The sequence below is a fragment of the Lycium ferocissimum genome, chromosome 1, assembly GCF_029784015.1.
Source record: "Lycium ferocissimum isolate CSIRO_LF1 chromosome 1, AGI_CSIRO_Lferr_CH_V1, whole genome shotgun sequence".
NCBI lineage: Eukaryota > Viridiplantae > Streptophyta > Magnoliopsida > Solanales > Solanaceae > Lycium > Lycium ferocissimum.
The window spans coordinates 19,156,971-19,177,231 of record NC_081342.1 but is presented as its reverse complement, the minus strand read 5'-3'; the positions used below and the strand labels follow the sequence as shown (position 1 = coordinate 19,177,231).

The 20,261-nt window shown below is 38.1% G+C and overlaps 2 protein-coding genes across 6 annotated transcripts; both read right to left on the bottom strand.

The window, feature by feature from the left end:
* Positions 1 to 4,688: 4,688 nt before the first annotated feature.
* On the bottom strand, positions 4,689 to 5,551 carry LOC132051487 (uncharacterized). Its single transcript, XM_059442578.1, has 3 exons — positions 5,305 to 5,551; positions 5,010 to 5,213; positions 4,689 to 4,873 (listed from the first exon to the last, which is right to left on the bottom strand). Exons 1-3 carry the CDS (start codon positions 5,506 to 5,508, stop codon positions 4,778 to 4,780), a joined length of 504 nt encoding a protein of 167 aa, XP_059298561.1. The 5' UTR covers positions 5,509 to 5,551; the 3' UTR covers positions 4,689 to 4,777.
* A 101-nt stretch (positions 5,552 to 5,652) lies between these two features.
* Positions 5,653 to 11,852, bottom strand: LOC132051465 (uncharacterized). Of its 5 annotated transcripts, none has more exons than XR_009413729.1 (3): positions 11,619 to 11,826; positions 11,250 to 11,332; positions 5,653 to 5,887 (listed from the first exon to the last, which is right to left on the bottom strand). XR_009413729.1 is itself a non-coding variant. In XM_059442543.1 (3 exons), the coding sequence occupies exon 3, from the start codon at positions 8,691 to 8,693 to the stop codon at positions 7,845 to 7,847; it is 849 nt and encodes a 282-aa protein (XP_059298526.1). In that variant the 5' UTR covers positions 8,694 to 9,722; positions 11,250 to 11,332; positions 11,619 to 11,852; the 3' UTR covers positions 7,830 to 7,844. The 5 variants fall into 5 exon arrangements, 4 of the variants coding, with proteins under 4 accessions (XP_059298526.1, XP_059298530.1, XP_059298539.1 ...); XM_059442543.1 differs by lacking the exon at positions 5,653 to 5,887 and adding an exon at positions 7,830 to 9,722 and having other exon boundaries at positions 11,619 to 11,852; XM_059442547.1 differs by lacking the exon at positions 5,653 to 5,887 and adding an exon at positions 7,830 to 9,330 and having other exon boundaries at positions 11,619 to 11,847.
* Positions 11,853 to 20,261: the final 8,409 nt, after the last annotated feature.

Here is a 20,261-nt window from a genome sequence, read left to right as displayed (position 1 = left end):
AATGAAGTCGTAGAATGCAAATAATGTAAATGAATGACGATTGTTGCAAGCGGTATTGTGATTGTTATTATGAATGTTGGGAGTTGATATGAAATATGGCGGAAAGTAGTATAAACAAAGGAAACGCTGCCCAATTTTCTTTAGCCTTAAGAAGCACGTTCTTGTAATTGCTGAGCTAATGACGACACGAACTCTCTTGAAGGTAAAGACGTGAGCATAAAAGGAGAACGAGCAAGCAATAGAGTAACTAAACGACAAAGGTATGTAAAGCTCAACCTTTTTTCCTAAGGCATGAATCCTATGTATGAATTTCCTCCTTCCTTATGAATTTCCTATCTTCAAGAAAGTTAGGAGTCCTCGTTCATGAATAGCTGTATGAGACAAGAGATACGATATGAGCACGGTAATGACGATGATAAGCTAAAGTCTAAAGACTCTAGAGTTATGATATGATGTCCCTACAAAGCTAATGAAGCTATCCATAGTCCATTGATGTCGATTATTGTAATCGCTCACCTTATGTGCTAATTCCTTCAAGGTGAGGTGGAATGTTCATGAATGCTCCATAATGTAATCGGGGGTTCACGACCCTACGTCACCCCGATAAAGTATAATCGTCCATGAGTCCCATGCATGCATTATGATGAATTATGATGAGCGATTATGATAGTGCCATGATATGCTTACGAAGCGATTAATAATGACGAGTCTATGATGATGCATGGTTGATACGATGATGTATGAGTGGTATGATGATGTATATGCATATGTGATGAATAATAATGGTAAGTATACGGTATATGTTATGAAGTTCACGTCATGGAAATGATATTATTTTTAATAGATTGTCCTTGATTTAAATACATGTTTTATGGAAAGCTATAATAAGCTTATGAGATACATGTGATGATAAGAGACATACCGAGTCTCGTCATGGCCGGGTACGGCAGACATATATGTGATACCGTCGAGCCACTACGTGGCCGAATACGGATACTGTCGAGCCACTACGTAGCCGAATACGGATACTGTCGAGCCACTACGTGGCCGAATACGGATATTGTCGAGCCCCACGTGGCCGAATACGGATAATGTTCAAATGTGTACAAACAGATACGACGCTATGATATGTACATGTATGTGTTATGATGAGTGCGAGATGATAATTAGTTGTGCTAAGATCATGATATGCTTATGTGACGTATAATAATGTTAAGGAAGATGTTGATTTCATTTATGTACTTTTTTTGTATATGTGTGTATGGAAACCATCGAGCCCGGGAGGGCCTAGTACGAATATCATCGAGTCCCGGGAGGGCCGAGTACAAGTGATAATGAGTCCATATAGTTGAATACATAATTGTACGACATTACGAACTATTGTATATATATGAGTATGTGAATGTGATAAGTGTATCTTCAGAGGAATAAAGGGGTAAGGATGTACGACAACTGTTAAAAAGGTACTACGAGAAATGGACAGTTCTTTTATTTTATGCTATCCCTTATGTTCCTATCACGTATCATTATTGCTCATGCTTTACATACTCGCATATTTCATCGACGTCCTTTTCTTTGACGCCGTGTGGTTCATGCCCACGGTAGACAAAAGGAGACGGTGCGATCCATAGAGCTATCCACAGATCGACGGTGAGCCCTCCTTTATTCTCGAGGTGCTATTTTGAGACAGCATTTTTGTGTACATATATTTTGGGCATGACGGGGTCCTGTCCCGTCCATATGTCTAGTACTCTAGTAGAGGCTCGTAGATACGCATGTGTGGGTATTATGGTCCCATAGTCCTCATGTATATGTGTATGTATATGTATATGTATATATTATTATTTTGATAGCCGAAGGGCTTATGTTTATAAAAGTAAATATGTTTCAAATGGTGATAGATTTCTATGATTATGAGTATATGTTATGAATAAGAGCAGATAAGTAGTAATATGAGCGGTGTTCGGTGGTTAGCCCCGGATACCCGTCATGGCCCGTAGCTCTGGTCGTGACAATAACTGTGGCCTAAGGCTCAAATAATGTGCACAAAAACTGTGGCCTCAGGCCCAAGCAATACGTATGCATAAACTATGGCCTAGGGCCTAAAAATACAGATACAGGTGTTCAACATTAACAATTTACAAGACTGAGGCCTCATTTGTTTGCACTTATTGGAGGTCTGAATCTGAATGGTTCAGACCTTAAGCTATTAAGTTCATTTGTTTGCATTAAGATCTAAGCACTTATTGGGTCTGAATAGGTCTTAATCATTAAGATCTTAAACCAAGTCTTAATATCATTAAGAGGTATTCTTGTATGATTTTTTTTTTTACCGCAAGCTCTACCCCCAACCCCACCCCCAACCCTCAACCCCATCTCACCACCCACCCTCCACTCTAACCCCACCCCTCCTCCTCAACCATACCCACCCTCCACTCAACCCCACCCCACCCCCACCCACCCTCCACTCCAACCCCCTACTCCCCACCACCACCACCCGACCAACCCCAATCCCACCCCACACCACCCACCCCCCACCAACCCCACCCCACCCACCCTCACTCTCACTCCCCACAACCCCCACCTCCCACCACCAACCCCCGCTCCACACTACCCCCACTACCTCCCACCCCTCAGCCCAACCACCCACCACCCCTCTACCTCCACTCATCACTCACCACGACTACAAATCATCTCCACTATTACTAATGAATATAAGTGTTTCATTTTTTATCAAATAATATTTTATTTTATTATATTTATTTTCTGATATTTAGTTATTTTTTATTTGAATTGTATATTTATTATGTTTAAATGAATACATTATGCACATTCGTATGTTGAAAACAAACAACCTTAATCATTCAAGTTGTTCGTACTTAGAGACAACATCTTAATCATTCGGATGTGCATTCGCATTCGTACGTCTTAATCTTAATGAAAACAAAAGAGGCTCTGAGATCGGCTATAGTACATAGCATGATAATATCGTTTCTGATTATGGGACTCATGCAAATAATTAGTTATACACTGACTGAGACTCATGTGATGTCAATACACAAGTCTATAATGATTACGTACTGAGTTCATGCTATTCAAAGTGATCACCATGAACGAATTATGAAACTATAACCCTAAAAGATAACAGTTCTACAACTATTCAAGAAAGTAGGGCTAAACTGTATTATAAGTCAAATTAGTGATAAGCATGTAGAATAAGGCTTAGGGAGAATCATAAATGTTCCCTAACGTAGATAGTTAGCCTCAGATACCTTAACTGCTTCACAATCCACAACAAAAGTCTGAACTTTGAGAAGAATCCCAAAAGCTTGTGTCTCAAACCTTGAATATGGGTTTTCTTGAAAACCCTAGGTTAAGAATAATGTTTCCCTAATTAGGTTAGATGAACAAGTGATTTAATCCACTTGGAATAGGTTAGGATAGCTTGGAGGAGAAGAGCAGGTCGTTCTAGGGTTTAGGGACTTGTAAAAATAACAATTAGAACTGAAACCAGGTATTTATAGGTTCTGGTGCGGGTTGGGAAACACTGACCAAAATATGATCCGTATTCCAAATTACGGTCTGTATTCTGGACCGTAGTTAATCATGTTCCAAAAAACAGAAGCACTGCCTTAATCCTCTCCTCAAATACGATCAAAATTACGGGCTGTAAACGAAATTGCGATCCGTAATTAACAATATAATTTCCAAGAAAAATTCCAGAATGTACAGTGAATTTGGATGACGTTTTACAATTTTGAAATACAGGCCGTGTACTGAAATACGGTCTGTAAATCTGGGGCATAAATTCCCATCTGATAACTGTAGAGAATTTTTCAATTCCAACATTCTCTATCTGATTTTCTAGGTCTAAAATCATGGTCAAAGCTTAAGTTAAAGGTCTGAGGTGTTACACTTAGGATTTCTTTTCAATCTAAAGCTTATGGTCCCTTTATAATTAGAACTAGACGAAAATTTGGCCACATGTTCTATTTACTGTAATATTTTAGGACAGGAAATAGAGGGAAACTACTCTTGCAACTTTTCAGCGTCATATTGAGAAACTATTATGACAACATAATTTCGCCAAAAATTCTAGGATAAGATGCATCTGACCTACATAATTGATGAGCACGACTTTTTAGCTTCTTTATAGTGTTGCATGTAGTTGTCGCTTGACTGTTGCATGCAAATTTTGTCAATGCAAGCTAGAACTTGATGTGTATTCATAACTCCTTCATTGACTATCTAAAGACAACTCTTACACAGGCAACAGAAGTAGCAGAAACAAGAAAATTAAGATGCAACAGATACATTTTGCTAAGGATATGAATTGAGTTAAAGGTTTCTCAAATATTGTGAGATTTTTTTGCAACTAAGTCTTTTCCTTTCTGGAATGAACATTCAACTTCTCTTTTCAGGTCATGAAAGAGTTTCATTCTCAAAAACAGATCAAAGTGCCTGGGACAACTTACTTTTGTGAAATACTATGGCTTTCTGGAGAAGGGAATGTGCCTAGGATTAGCTAGAGCTAATTGGACTGAAACCTATCTTTCTATTCAACGTTGAATATAGTTTTCGCCGGTATTGAATATTGCATTTTTGGAAGCTACTTTTTTTATATTTGGTGAAATAAATTTAAAAAGAGATTGCTTCTAATAATTGCTTTACACCCTTATTCTTCTTCGTCATCTATTTGAATAGTAAGATATCGCCATAAAACATTCAAGGAGACCAGTCTTAATATATAAATTGCATAAAATAGACAGTGATTATGTCATACTTCATCTATAATTTGAGAATGACTTTTTCTTTCCGATGTGTGTGGCATAGTTGACTTTTTTCGGCCTTCTTTGTTTCTCTCACTCTTTTCCTATAAAATTTAAATAAAACAATATATTAGAGAATATATTAGAGAATAGAAACAATATTAAATATATAAAAGGAATATCCAAAAAAATATGTCAAGGAGCCGTAGAAAATGATTCTTGATATTAATGGAGGAATACCTTTGCATCATTTGAGCTCCAATAATGAACTAATGAACGCGACCGATCTTCCACAACCCTGTCTGGACGATGAGCTAAGCGCTCAAGATCAGTATTGTACGGGTCATAGCCTTTGCGTTTTGCGTCATGCTTCCATTCTTCCAATTTAGACCCAAATGACATCATCAAATAACGTCTCATATCATCAGTTGCATCAGTATTTTCCTACATATATATTTAACACACAACTCATTTATATAGGAATAAATATAAAAATAAAAACATCTTAGCATATAGGTTGTGATATACTAAGAACCTCAGTATGAGCCCATATTATATCCTTGTACATATCAGGCACAGGTCTCCAATCTTTATGATTCAATGGCGCTAAACGGCCATTTCGTGCTAGCACACCAAGTTTTGAACTCAATCTAGTTGCTTCTGGCCCAATAACTTGGTCAAATCCATTCAATTCAATATGTAAATTTCCATCTTCTTTACCCAACTTTGAGTGCATCATAGTGGGACCCCTAGGTCGCTTAGATTGCTCCTAACTCTCACTAGAATCTACAAATAATCAAACATAACAAAGAGGAAGATTCATTATTTATTAAAATAAAAAAAAAGTTATCTAACTACTTTATACTACAGAAGGAAGAAGAGATATACAAAAATTTAATATCTGGAAGATTTTCTATATCATGTGAATCATTTCTTGCCGAGTTACCAGATTTGACTTTTCTTTCATTTCGTGGCCAGTTTTGAGGTGGTTGAGGCATTGATGCACTTCCCATTTGTTGTTCTTGTTGCGCCGAAGAATTAGATAAAAGCTCGCCTTGACTAGAACTTCTGTGTCTTTTTCTTGCCATTTCAACGAAGTCTCTCAAAAACTATGAACCCTGCCAAATTGAAAAAAAAATTCTACTATCTAAAAGTATAAATAATATTTAACTCTCAGGTCAAATAATAAGACTCATAAGCATATGAGATTTTAAAAACTTAATGACATAGTAAGAAACACAAAATTAATTCTTGTTCAATAACCATCTTTTAAAATAGTGATAATAATCTAATAGTAATAAGAACTAAGTTATGTCGTCGTCTTCTTCATCAAATGCCTCATTACTTTCCAAAGATTGTGGATCAACTTCTATTCCTGGTACTCCTTCCCTAACCCATTCAATAACTTCTTCACTTTCAAATGTAATATCATCCAGTTGTTGTTCAGGCCGCAATTCCATATGGCCCTCCTTATGCTCAATTGCCAGTGTGTTTTCACCTAAATCGTAAAAACCTCTTGGCTTAAGTTTAACAATAATTTGCCACTCCTTTTCCATTTGATGATCAACATAAAACACTTGTTGAGCTTGAGAAGCAAAGATGAAAGGTTCATTTGACAAATGATGCCTCGTTTAGAGTAGATGATTAAAATTCACAAGAGTAAATCCATAATCATCTTTCTCAATAAGCCCCTTATCATCGGTCACTCATTCACATCTAAACAATATACTTGAGCTTCTTGGTATAATACAACTCAACTATGTCTGTGAGGACCCCATAGAAAGAACTTCTGCCAATATGGGATTTTTATCTCTTGCGTTTGCATAACTTTGAGTTGTAGCCTGTACCATAATATCACTATTTTGAGTTTTTCTCTTGACATCGTGAGACTTTGTTAAGTATCTAACTCCATTGCATATATATCCGGTCATCCTTTTTTCTTGTTTTAATGGCCCAATAGCTAAGTTTTGAATATCTTTAGACATTTGCTCACCGGCCATATGCATCACCTCAACCTACCAATTAAAATTAAAGATGTGATTTAAAAGATGTCATTATAACTTTAGTAATATATACAAAAATATTTTAGTTGGTTCATAATTACATGATTTCTAAACTATATTTGAAATCTTTCATTGTGAATCCGATCCACATCACGTCTTAATAGATGAGGATTTCCCTTCTTGATTTCTTTTATATGTTCACTACAGAAGTAAAACACATAAAAACATAACAAAAGAAATTGTAATATTTTTAATTAATAAATAACTACTATGTATAAATTACAATTTAATACTTACTCACGATATGGAGTTGTGGAGGCAAATTAAATCAAACATATCTGTGTGCTTAAGCATGTGTAATGTCATCAAGCTTATACCCTTTTTCTTTACTTGATCGATGACCTTATTGGTTTGTGGTTTCATTAAACAATGCATTATTTCTTAAAGGTCGATTAGACTTTGTCTCCACATCATCTAAATATCTTGAGCAAAACGTCATGCACACTTCTATCCAAAGATCCTCAAAGAATTGAACCTTCTGGATGACTTCTACTCCGTATATAGTTTTTAAGACTAAGCAAGAATCTAAAATAGCAAATTCCAAGAAGTTCAATACAATTCTTTATAAGTAAAATAAGAATAATAAAATGATACCTTTCGATTGACCGCATTGAACGATATTGTGAAGGTCCATCCAAAAGATTGCTTCTTCAGCTAAATGGATGATTAGATGTTCCATGATATCAAAAAAAGATGGAGGAAATATTCTCTCCAAATGACAAAGAGTTACTGCAACTTGATCCTGGAGCTTTTCTAATTCGCCTATCTTCATAACTATTGAACAAATGCTCCTAAAAAAGTTACTTAATTCAATTAATGGCTCAAGGACATTCACTGGCAGGAGATTATGCAAGGCAATAGGAAGGAGTTGTTGCATTAAAATATGGCAGTCATGACTCTTCAACCCATGCATAATGCGTTGCTTAAGATCCACACAATTTGAGAAATTGAAGCATATCCATCTGGTACTTTCACATCTCTTAGAACTTGTAAGAGCATATCTTTTTGTGTGTTACTCTGTGAAACACGCAGGGGGTAGATAATATTTGCCATTAGCTTTTTTCTTAGGATGCAAAGCTTTTCGAATCCCCATCTCTTGTAAATCCAAACTAGACTTTAGATTATCTTTTCCTTTGCCATCAACATTCAATAATGTCCAAAATATGTTGTCAAAGACATTCTTTTCAATATGCATCGTGTCAAGATTATGACGGATCATATTGTCCTTCCAGTATTCCAACTCAAAAAATATGCTCCTTTTGTTCCATATATTTTGCAACACATTATCAATATCATCAACATCCCCCCATTTCCTTTTACGTGATTTGGCCAATGGATCTTTTCCAAAATTATTTTTTATATTGTTCAATTGCTCATGAACCTCAATTCCTGACAATCGTTTAGGTGCTACCTCCAACTCCGCAAGGCCATTGAATGTAACTTTATCTTTTCGAAACTTGTGCCCATGAGGTAACCATCGCCTATGAGACATGAAACAATACTTCCGTCCATTTTTCAATCTTGTAAATTTAGTCTTGGTAAGACAACATGGACAAGAATATCTAGTTTTCACACCATATCCTGATAAGTTACCTAGTGCTGGAAAATCACTGATTGTCCAAAGCAATGATGCACGCATTTGAAACATCTGATTGTTTGATGCATCATAAGTGTCAACACCAACCCACAATTCTTTTAACTCATCAATTAAGGGTCGTAGATAGACATCAATATCATTGCCTGGTGCACGAGGGCCATCAATAATCATTGATAATATCATATATGGTTGTTTCATGCACAACCATGGTGGCAAGTTATATGGAACCAAGATGAGTGGCCATGTGCTATGTGAGATAGACATAGACTTGAATGTACTAAAGCCATCTGAAGCCAATCCAATCTAACATTCCGAGGATCTTGAGCAAAATCTACATGCGCTTCATCAAATTTCCTCCAAGCAATACTGTCAGCAGGATGTCGCATTACCCCATCTCTAGTGCGACCTTCGACATGCCATCTCATTTCAGTAGATGTTTTAGCCGACATAAATAGTCTTTGAAGCCGCGGTATCAATGGAAAATATCTAAACACCTTTGCTGGAATTTTAGAGGTTTCTGAACCGCTATTAACCGATTCACCTTTGAAATGTTTGTATCTTGGTGCTTTGCAAAACTTACAATCCGTTCTATCTTTCGTCTCATTCCAATAAATCATACAATCATTTGGACATGCACGTATTTTTTTTGTATTCAAGTCCTAAATCTTTAATAATTTTCTTTGCATCATTAAAGGACTTGGGTAGTGTTTCACCTTCAGGAAGCACATCTTTTAACAACTCTAGCAGCATGGAAAATGAATTGTTACTCCACCCATTGAGACACTTTAAATGTAATAGATGAACAAGGAAGGAAAGGAGTGAATACTTGCTTCCAGGATATAACTCACGTTCAACTTCTTTCAGTAAGTTAAAAAATTCTCTAGTCTTCTTATCAACCCCCCTGTTATGTTGATTTGACCCACCAAATCCATCACCATCAGTGTCTATATCAACAAAACCAGATGTAGGAGGAATCCCAAATGCTTCATGTAACATGTCTTGCATTTCATCACCTCTATCTAACTTATCAACAGATACTGATGAAGATGATCTCTCACCATGATAAATCCAAGTAGTATAACTAGTTAAAAATCCATCAACCACAATGTGTTCAACGATCAAATCTTTTGGGACAAATATCATATTACGACACTTTCGACATGGACACAAGATTTCAGATGAATCAGGCCTATCTAATGAGGCAAAATGAAGAAACTCCTTAGCTCCATTCTCATATAAAGGATTGTTCCTATGCGATATGTTTAGCCAACTCTTATCCATTCAAAGTATAAACTATACATATGGCAAAGAAGAATCAACTAAAAAGTTTAGTCATTCATCCTCGACTAACAATATTAATAAAACAGAAAACACTCAAAAATGCCCTTAATAGTATAAATGGTTCAAAAATGTCATCCTTCCACCTATTGGATAAAAAATGTCATCCTTCCGCCTATTTTCATTTGTTGATGCAAACATTTACTTGACTAATATTTATACTGTTAAATTGTGATAGTTGGTTAATGTTAAATTAATGGTGGTTAATGTTATTCCTGCCCTGCTGGGTTTTTTTGCTATAGTCATTCCTTCTTCAATGATGCAAAAAAAATTCTTATGTGTTGCTAAAAATAACAGCTTTCAACCCCCCAAAAAAACCAACTAAAAATGCAGCATTTTATCCCAAAATCAGCAGCTAATGCAGAATTAAAACCCAAAAATAGAAACTTTAACCCAACAAATAGCACCTAAAATGCATAATTATTATAGCAAAAAGTACATCGTTGTATACGGGAGGTGTAAAAGATACAAAAGCTGGGTCAAAATTCATTCTATACCCCATATTCTCTTCTCCTTCTCTTTTTATTTTTCGCTTATTACCTTTCATAATCAACTTTAACATAATATTTCAGTTTGTCTAGCTTTCATTTTTCGTCTTCCCAGCAATCGCAACATATATTTTGAGACTTTTAACCCAATGTTGCTAATCCCCTCTTTCCTTGTTCTCTCTTTCTTTTTTCCAAAGAGAATAATGACATGAATAAGCCACCATACTCCACTGGTTCCCATATAACAATTTTCAAGTTCATCATAAGAGTTAGAATCATGGATAAAACCACAATTAACTTTAGATTGTTTTAACGCAGAAAACCAAGGAGACATGTCACATAAAGTGCAAATTCCCAAATTAACTTAAGTAATCATAGCCACATATTAAAGCAAATCTATTCAGTCATTGTCTTCTAGTTTAATGAATGATAGAGCAAGTCATTTTGATTTCCCCAGCAAATGAACACTACGAGCAACAAAATAAGTATATAAAAGACTCATGGACTCATACTCACACATCAAACGGAGAAAAATAAGTCTCTCTAATTAGACAAATCATACATGGGATTCTTTGCATTAACAGTCCATAAATTAATAATGAAAGGAAAGTAACCATAATATATGCTGCAAGAGTACATTAAACAAATACGAAAGGCGACTGTTGTTGTTTTTCTGCTAGCGTAGGAAATAACTCATCGAAAAATATACTGTATAATTTATAAACCATGAGACATGTGCTGCTAAACGTTTTATACAGCATTAGCATAAGCGTATGCATATATGGGTGTGAGCTGAAGACCACTCCACATTCAACTATCTCAAATACCAATGTTCCCTAGAGTCTAGATAAGTGAACACAAACACCATCTAGTTAGAGAACAAACAAATATGAAGAGTCAACTTCATAGATACTTTCAAAAGACAAAAATACTGTTTTTTTAAACACTACAATAACAAATAATTAGATAATCAAAACAGAAAGGAGATAAGAACCTGCAAAAGCCTCACAAACATTCCTGAACACTATATTAATGTTCTTCGAGTAGCGTTCTCTCGCTTTCCCTGTCTTCTTCAAACTACAAATCGATGGAAAACCATTAACTGCTCGCAAATAGAATGTGTGAAGGCGATTCATATGAAATTACACTGTGTGAACACAATATAAGTACTTCAACAACTCTAAATCAAGTTCCACTACACCAATCTCTATAACAATCAGTAATAATCTCTATCTATAATTGAATGTTTTCAATAGAAAATATCTAAATTAGAGGAATAGACTAGCCTCCAAAAGTTTTTTCCAAGCTTTGAGAAAATACAAGAATTAAAATTGCAATATACAAGAGAACCCTAAAATTTTACCGCCAAATTTCTTTTCCTTCTAAATCTTCGGAGCCCATTTGTAGAGAGGTCACTTTCCTTGCAGGTGAGGATTCTTAGTTATCTTTGAGGTACGGATTTGAGAAATCGCAAGTTCAATTTAGCCCTTAGCCTTGTATGGTTCAATTTAGCTTTTAAACCCTGGGTTTAGCCTTAAATTGAAAAAAAAAAAAAAAAAAACTACTATTAACTATTGGACATTCCAGCAAATTAGGATAGCCTTATACGGTAAGTTTTTAGCTAGTTATTTATTTTCTATATTGGAAGAACAATATCTAAGAGTAATATTTAGTTTAGTATTAATAAAGCTATAAAGAAAAAGATATGTTGTCTGCTGTTAACGCTGATTGATAAATAAAAAATATGTTACTCCCTCCCTTCTCTTTCACTAGTTCGCTATTGATTTTACGCGTCATTTAAAAATTAATTTTTCAAATAAATATAGTATTAAATATTTTGGAAATTTAAATTTAATAATAGTACTCTAATAAGTTTGGGAAATAATTACTTACTGTGAAGAGTTGTGACCAATATAATAAAATTAAGAATAACAAAATATTTTAGGAATAAGGAAAATGTATATTTATGTTAGATTAGCGGAAAAAACACCGAAAATAACTTAAAGCACTTTGTTGAGCCAATATACTCATAATAGCTAAAATTTAACCTATGTACATCGCGTAATTTTAAGGCAAAGGGTGTGCACCTGACTACCCAGTGCCCAAGGTGGCTCCGTCCCTGTTCTCGGTTCCTACCCTTATAACCGAAATTCGGGGAAGAAACCATATAAGAGGGTCATACAGAGAAGGTGGCAAGAGATTCATAGTAGAGTCCGACCACAACAAGAAGAGGGCAGTGGATACACAAGCTAAATCATAATTTAAAAATAATTAATATTTTTTAAATATTATCTGCAAATATGCTAATTATACAATAGACCCTTGTAGTCTGACTCTTTCCTAGAACTCACGCATAGCGACAATTGTCATGACCCAATGTGGCTAAGTAGTGCGGGCACTTACCTTTCCTACCTTGGTAAGCAAACCCTCAACCCAATGGAAATAAAGTCATAAATAAATCAATCAATCAAGCGGAAGATAATAATCACATGAGTCTTAAAATAATATATAATAGAAATAGTGTGGAAATAAGGAAATACCCCTCAGGATCTGGTCTAAGCCATACAAGAGCATCTACGTGAAAATATACAAGTCTGGAATACAAATATACATCAAATCTATCTATGTCTCAGAATAGAAAAGTAAGACATAATAAGAGGAGTCTTCAAGCGGAACGTCTCGTGCTCACCCTGTAGACTCAAAACAGTCCTGATAGCGACTATCAGCCACGGGAGACGGAGGAAGACCCAACGTGGTACTCTGCATTCATAAAAGAATGTAGCAAGTACAGATCAGTACAGAACCAGAGTACTGGTAGATATCATAGGCCGACTAAGTATAGCTAACATAATCCAGACAATAAAGCAAGATAGGCACATAAATCAACAGTATAAGTCAAACATAATCGGGACCATGTACACGTCATCACCTAAGTAGAGCATCTAAACCCAAATGTGCCAAGTCTTAATATGTCCAATCCGAAACCAATATCACAAGTAAAACACCAAATGAGCTCAATATAAGCTATGATGCGATGCAATGCAATAATGTATGAATGCAAATGCAATGCCATGCAATGCTGCGTACACATGTACTCCAGACGTAATACCTTGACGTCTCGGTAGCACAACCCAAGGTGACTCGCGAGGTCAAAGTGCCACTCGTCCCGGATACTTTCCTAATAGACAGATGAAACTCCAGATCTTAGCCCATGAAGGGTTCTCACCGGTACCATCCTGGGGGACCCGCGGAGTCTGTGCACTCACTCAATCCACGATTCCGGGACTAATATCGGATATCGGACTCTCACATCACTCTCATTTAAAAATCGAGCCCAGCTCATCACAGTGTTTCATCAAGTACCAATAATGTATCAACAGTATATCATGAGAATGCGTGCAATGCATGTGTCAACATCAATAATCAGTTCAATATCACAAGTACCAACATGGGTACGCCAACAACATATCAATGCCACAAGTACCAACATGGGTACGCCAACAATACATCAGTGTTATAAGTACCAACATGGGTACGCCAACAACATATCAATGCCACAAGTACCAACATAGGTATGCCAATAATATATCAGTGTCACAAGTACCAACATAGGTTCACCAACAATATCATGAAAGACTACACAAGTCATATAAAACTCTATCCTCGTATCAACATCGAACCGTAAAATACTACGATATCACAATCAAGATAGAACAAAAAATTCCAATATATACTAACAACACGTGGCATCAAGCCAACACAATAAAACAATCAAGTCATAACACAATGGAGTGGATAGACCCAATCACGCAACAGGACCCAACCTAAGGCAATATCCAACCCAGCTTCATACCCGAAGGTTCACATGCTGTCTCCAACAATATTATCTAAATATATGCTTCGCTAGATGAAGTCTCACCAAGAGTAAGCCATAATCTACCTGGATAGTCGAACAACAAACACCAACAATCACTCTTTAGCCTTGCCCTTCCGCTGAGCCTCAAGATCAAAGAAGTCTAGGCATATTCGAAATATGAATTAGAAATCATAAAGAACGATACCTATATTTCTATCATTCAAATTAGGTCAAAACCAACCCTAGAAAAGTAAGAAAACGGGGCCCACAAGGTCAAAACAGAAAATTCGAGAGTAGAATATCAAATTAAGCACTAGGTGATCAAAATCCAACAACTTATTGCTAAGTAACTCAAGGATTCACCTAATTTCGAATTTCAAGTAAAACCCCAAATTTTGGGTATAAACCCTAACTTTTAGATTCAAGAATTCAACACTAATAATGGAAGATACATGATAAATAACCTTAGATACATCATAATCTAGCATAAACCCAATCAATTTCATAATTTAAAAGCCTAAGTAGAGTATCCATTAAACCCACTTTTAATCTTTCATTACATATTGATTTCTACTTGTGTGGATTTACCTTATCCCTGTGTTGGTCTGATATTTCAGTGTTGGATGATTTCTGTTAATAATTATTAAGATTATGTGTTGTTATGCTTATCTATCTATTTTATTGATTTTGTGATTGTATGCATGATACTAATCTTAATCGACCCATGATATCTACCACTAAATAGTGTTTGCACTGATACTACCTTGCTGCATTCTTTTGAGTGCAGATTGTGATCCAGAGATATCTACGAGACCTTATATTTAGCGCGAGGCCAGTTCCCGACAGATTCGAGGGGCAACTCTTATCCATGCCAGGCCGCTTAAAGATCTTTTTTATTTTAGATGTCTATTTCATGTCAGACATTTATATTTATTTTAGACAGCTATTCATTCTTTAGACAGTTATGTTTAAAGAATCCTTGTACGATGACTTTCAGATTTTGGGGTCCCCTGAACCTCAAGTAGTCCCAGATGAGGCAGCAGAGTTTGAAACAGTACCAGCTCAGCCAGATATTATAACTCCTCTGGTGTTGTCAGATGTGATGGTCCAAGTGATGAACCTGCTTAATAGTTTGACGAGGCAGCGTGTGTTGCCACCGTTGCGGTGGTCTCGGGGGTGCCGAGTGGATAATCCGGCCTCCAGCGAGTTCGCGCTACGGGGTTACGACATGTTGCGTGCACGTGGCTCCTCGTTTGGATGAGGCTTTAGGATGGGGTGTATTTCCTAGGCCAGTGGGAGGTTCGATGTTGACCGGGGATGAGCACGATCTGTGTTGGAGGTTCACTAGGATGAAACCTTCAGGTTGCGAATGCATATGAGTTCATCATGGACTGTCATGAGAGGCTCCATAAGATGGGAGCGGTAGAGAAGTATGGTGTGGAGTTTGTGACCTTCCAGCTCTCGGGTGATGCCAAGTTATGGTGGAGGGCTTTTGTAGAGTACAGGCCAGCGGGATTACCTTCGTTGACTTGAACTTAGTTCTATCAAGTATGTTCCTTGTACTTTGAGGGACCGCAGGAGTGATGAGTTCAGTAATATTGAGCAGGGTAATCTACCTGTGGCTACTTATAAGGCTCGATTTTATTCATTATCTCGCTCTGCCCTCTAGCTTGTGCCTACTGAGGAGGAGAGGGTTAGGGGATTTGCAAAGGGGTTGAACACCGCCCTTCAGTTGTCAGCTCTTCAGCTTGCAGCGACCAGTACTTCCTTTCAAGAAGTGGTGGATCATGTTAGGACTGTCGAGGGAGTTCGGCAGGAGGGTTACCATAAGCACGTAGAGAAGAAGGCCCGAAAGGGTGGTGGTTACAGTAGCTCTTTCGCTAAGGGCTAGAGTCCAGTTTTATTCGGGACACCCTACTCAGTCAACCATGCAGGTTTCGGCTAGAGGCCCATCAGGGGTCAGTCAGTACTTTTCCAGTCAGCCAAAGGGTTCGCAGGCTGGAGCTCCAGATCACGGTGCTTATTCGACCTCGTCCATTTTTGTTTAGCATCCGACGCTAGACCGTGGATGTTTTGAGTGTGGTGATACAAGGCATTTTAAGAGAAATTATCCCAGACTCAGGCAAGGTAGCCAGGGTGCTCAGTTTCAGGCTTCCAGAGCCTCAACATCAGGTAGAGGGAGAGGATCTTATAGTGGAAACCATGCTCGATCTGGGCGTGGCGGTCATACAACTCGTAGAGGTGGCCCCCAGCCTAACCAAGGTGGGTTTTAATATGGTAGAGGTGGTCATCAGCCCAGTCGAGGTGGAGCTCAGACTAGGCAGGTTGATCGTAATAGTTCGCAGGCTACCGGCGGACGGGTTCATTATTATGCCTTTCTTGGCAGGACAGAGGCTGAGGGCTCAGATGCTGTTATTACAGGTAACATCTCAGTTTGTCACCGGATGGCTTCTATATTGTTTGACCCAGGTTCTACATTTTCCACCGTGTCTACATATTTCTCTATGGGTCTTGATATGGTCTGTGATTTACTTGATGCCCCTATACATGTATCTACTCCAGTTAAAGATTCTGTGGTTATAGATAGAGTTTTTCAATCTTGTACTGTCACACTTATAGGGTATGGCACCTGGGTTGACTTAGTAATCTTAGACATGGTATATTTTGATGTCATCTTGGGTAAGAGTTGGCTAGCTCCTTATCATTCAATTCTGGACTGTCATGTCAAGACAGTCACCTTAGCTATGCCCGAGGTGCTTAGACTTGGGTGAAAGGGTAACCTTAGTCCCTCCCTAAAGAAAATAATTTCCTTCATTCGTGCAAAGAAGCTAGTAGACGGGGGGTGTTTAGCTTATTTGGCACATATTTGTAATATCAGCATTGATGGTCCATCTCTTGAGTTAATTCCTGTGGACGTGAGTTTACGGAGGTGTTTCCCGCGGACTCTTCAGGCATGCCACCGAATCGTGACATTGACTTAGAGCCTTAAAAAATCGCCTAATTTCTATTCCGCCATATCGGATAGTACTAGCAGAGTTGAAAGAATTAAAAGAACAAATTCAGGATCTTCTTAGTAAGGGTTTCATTCGTCCGAGTGTCTCCCCGTGGGGCGCTCCTGTTGTGTTTGTGAAAAAAGAAAGATGGAACTACGCGGATGTGCATTTATTACCGCCAATTAAATAAAGTGACCATCTGAAATAAATAACCCATCCCTCATATTGATGATTTGTTTGACCAGGTACAGGGGGCTTCCGTGTTCTCAAAAATTGACTTGAGGTCGGGGTATCATCAGTTGAAAATTCGGGCAGAGGATATTCTTAAGAATGCTTTCTGGATCAGGTATGGGCATTATGAGTTTCTAATGATGTCTTTCGGGCTTACTAACGCCCCAGCTGCTTTTATGAATTTGATAAATGGCATATTTAAGCCATCCTTGGACTCTTTTGTGATAGTGTTTATTGATGACATTCTAGTGTATTCAAAGAGTAAGGAAGATCATGAAAAACATTTTATAGTTGTCCTTGGGTTGTTGAGAGACAAGGAGTTGTACACCAAGTTCTCTAACTGTGAGTTTTGGCTCGCATCTGTGTCTTTTTCGAGGCATGTGGTTTCGAAGGGGGGGATTATGGTGGATCTGAAGAAAATCGAGGCAGTAATATATATATATATAGGGATTAGGCCAGGCCCACTTCCGGGATAAAGATTCGCAGTTTCGTGGGTTTGGCTAGTTACTAGCATCGGTTCTTGAAGGGCTTGCCTCTATTGCTTCGCATTTGACCCGGTTGACTCAGAAAAATGTACCTTTCTAGTGTTCCGATGAGTGTAAGGAGAGCTTCCAAAAGCTCAAGACTTTATTGACTATAGCACCTATTCTATCTTTGTCCGTGGAGGGGAAGGACTTTGTAGTTTATTCTGACGCTTCTTGTTCTGGTTTAGATGTTGTTTTGATACAGGAAAAGAAGGTGATTGCTTATGCTTCCAGACACTTGAAGATTTATGAGAAGAACTATCCCACTCATGACTTGGATTTGGCAGCTGTGGTTTTTGCATTAAAAATCAAGAGGCACTATCTCTATGGTGCCCATTGTGAGGTATTTACTGATCATCGCAATCTTCAAAGATGTGTTTAATCAGAAGGATCTTAATTCCAGGCAACGGAGATGGATGGAGCTGCTTAAGGATTACGATATTACTATTTTTTATCATCCTGGCAAGGCAAATGTGGTAGCAGATGCCTTGAGCAGGACATCAACTAGTATGTGGAGTTTGGCTCGGTTGGTCGCGTCAAAGCGTCCGTTGGCCAGGGAGGTTCAAACTCTAGCTAATAGTTTCACAAGACTTGATGTGTCTGGTTCGGGGAGAGTATTAGCTTGCATTGAGGCGAGATAATCATTTCTAGAGCAGATTAAGGCTAGACGGTTCGAGGATGCGAGTTTGAGTAAGATTCGAGATAAAGTGTTGCGTGGTGAGGCCAAGAAGGCCGTGATTGATGATGAAAGTGTTTTGAGAATCAAGGGGCGTGTTTGTATTCCCCGTGTTGATGATTTGATTAAGACCATTTTAGCGGAGGCTCACAGTTCTAGAATTCCATTCGTCCTGGTGCTATCAAGATGTACCGTGACTTGAGGCAACGCTACTGGTGGGCTAAGATGAAGGTTTATATTGTTGAGTTCGTTGCACAGTTTTTGAATTGCCAGCAGGTGAAGTACGAGCGCCAGAAACCCAGGGGTACACTTCAGAGGATGCTCATTCCAGAGTGGAAGTGGGAACGGATATCGATGGACTTGGCGGTTGGTCTTCCGAAGACCTTAGGTAAGTTTAATTCGATTTAGGTCATTATAGATAGATTGACCAAGTCTGCCCATTTCATACCGGTTCAAATTACCCATATCGCCCAGAAGTTGGCCTAGATTTATATCCGGGAGATTGTTCGTCTGCATGGGGTTCCTATTTTCATCATATTCGATAGAGGCACGAAGTTTATATCTCGATTTTGAAAGAATTTTCATTTGGAATTGGGTACTTGACTGGACCTTAGTACAGCCTTCCACCCTTAGACAGATGGTCAGTCTGAGCGGAATATCCAGGTCCTAGAGGATATGCTCTGAGCTTGTGTGATTGACCTCGGTAACCATTGGGATAAGTTCTTACCATTAGATGAGTTTGCATATAATAATAGTTACCACTCGAGCATTGATATTGCCCCGTTTAAGGCTCTTTATAGGAGGAGATGGAGGTATCCTATTGGATGGTTCGATGCTTTTGAAGTAAGGCCATGGGGTACAGATCTTTTGAGAGAGTCACTAGATAAAGTCAATGTGATTCAAGAAAAGCTCTTGGCAGCTCAGAGTAGGCAGAAAAAGTATGCAGATCGAAAGGTCCTAGATCTCGAGTTCATGGTTGGAGAACAAGTCTTGTTGAAGGTATCACCCATGAAGGGTGTGATGAGATTTGGGAAAAAGGGTAAGCTTAGTCCCAGATGTATTGGTCCGTTTGAGATTCTCAATCGTGCGGGGGATGTAGCCTATGAGTTAGCTTTGCCCCAGGTTTGTCGGGCGTTCATCTAGTGTTCCATGTCTCTATGTTGAAGAGATATCATGGTGATAGTTCGTTCATTATTCATTGGGATTTTGTCTTATTGGATGAGAATCTGTCTTATGAGCAAGAGCCTATTGCTATACTAGATAGAGAGGTTTGCAAGTTGAGGTCGAAGGAAATAGCGTCAGTGATGGTTCAGTGGAAGAACTGTCCTGTTGAGGAAGCGATTTAGGAGACATAATTCGATATGCGAAAGAATTATCCCTAGCTTTTCACTGAGTCAGGTACATTCTTCTTGTCTCCTTTCTTTGTCCGTTCGGGGACGAACGGTTGTTTAATTGGTATCTAATGTAATAAATTGCTAGGTCGTTATGGGGGTTGACTTAGAAAACTAGACCTCCGTTGGAAATTCCGAGGCTGCAGGTGAATCTGCAGCGTGATTTTATATGTTTGTGCATGTTTTGTTTGTGTCTGTAGGGCCTGGAATTGGTGTTGGGATTTCTAGTGGAAACTGATGCAAAAACCCAAGCTACTGGTAAAAATAGATTGCTACAATGGGTCGCGGGTCCATCATAGTAGTTAGAGGGTCACCGCAGCAAGGAGGTGGGACTT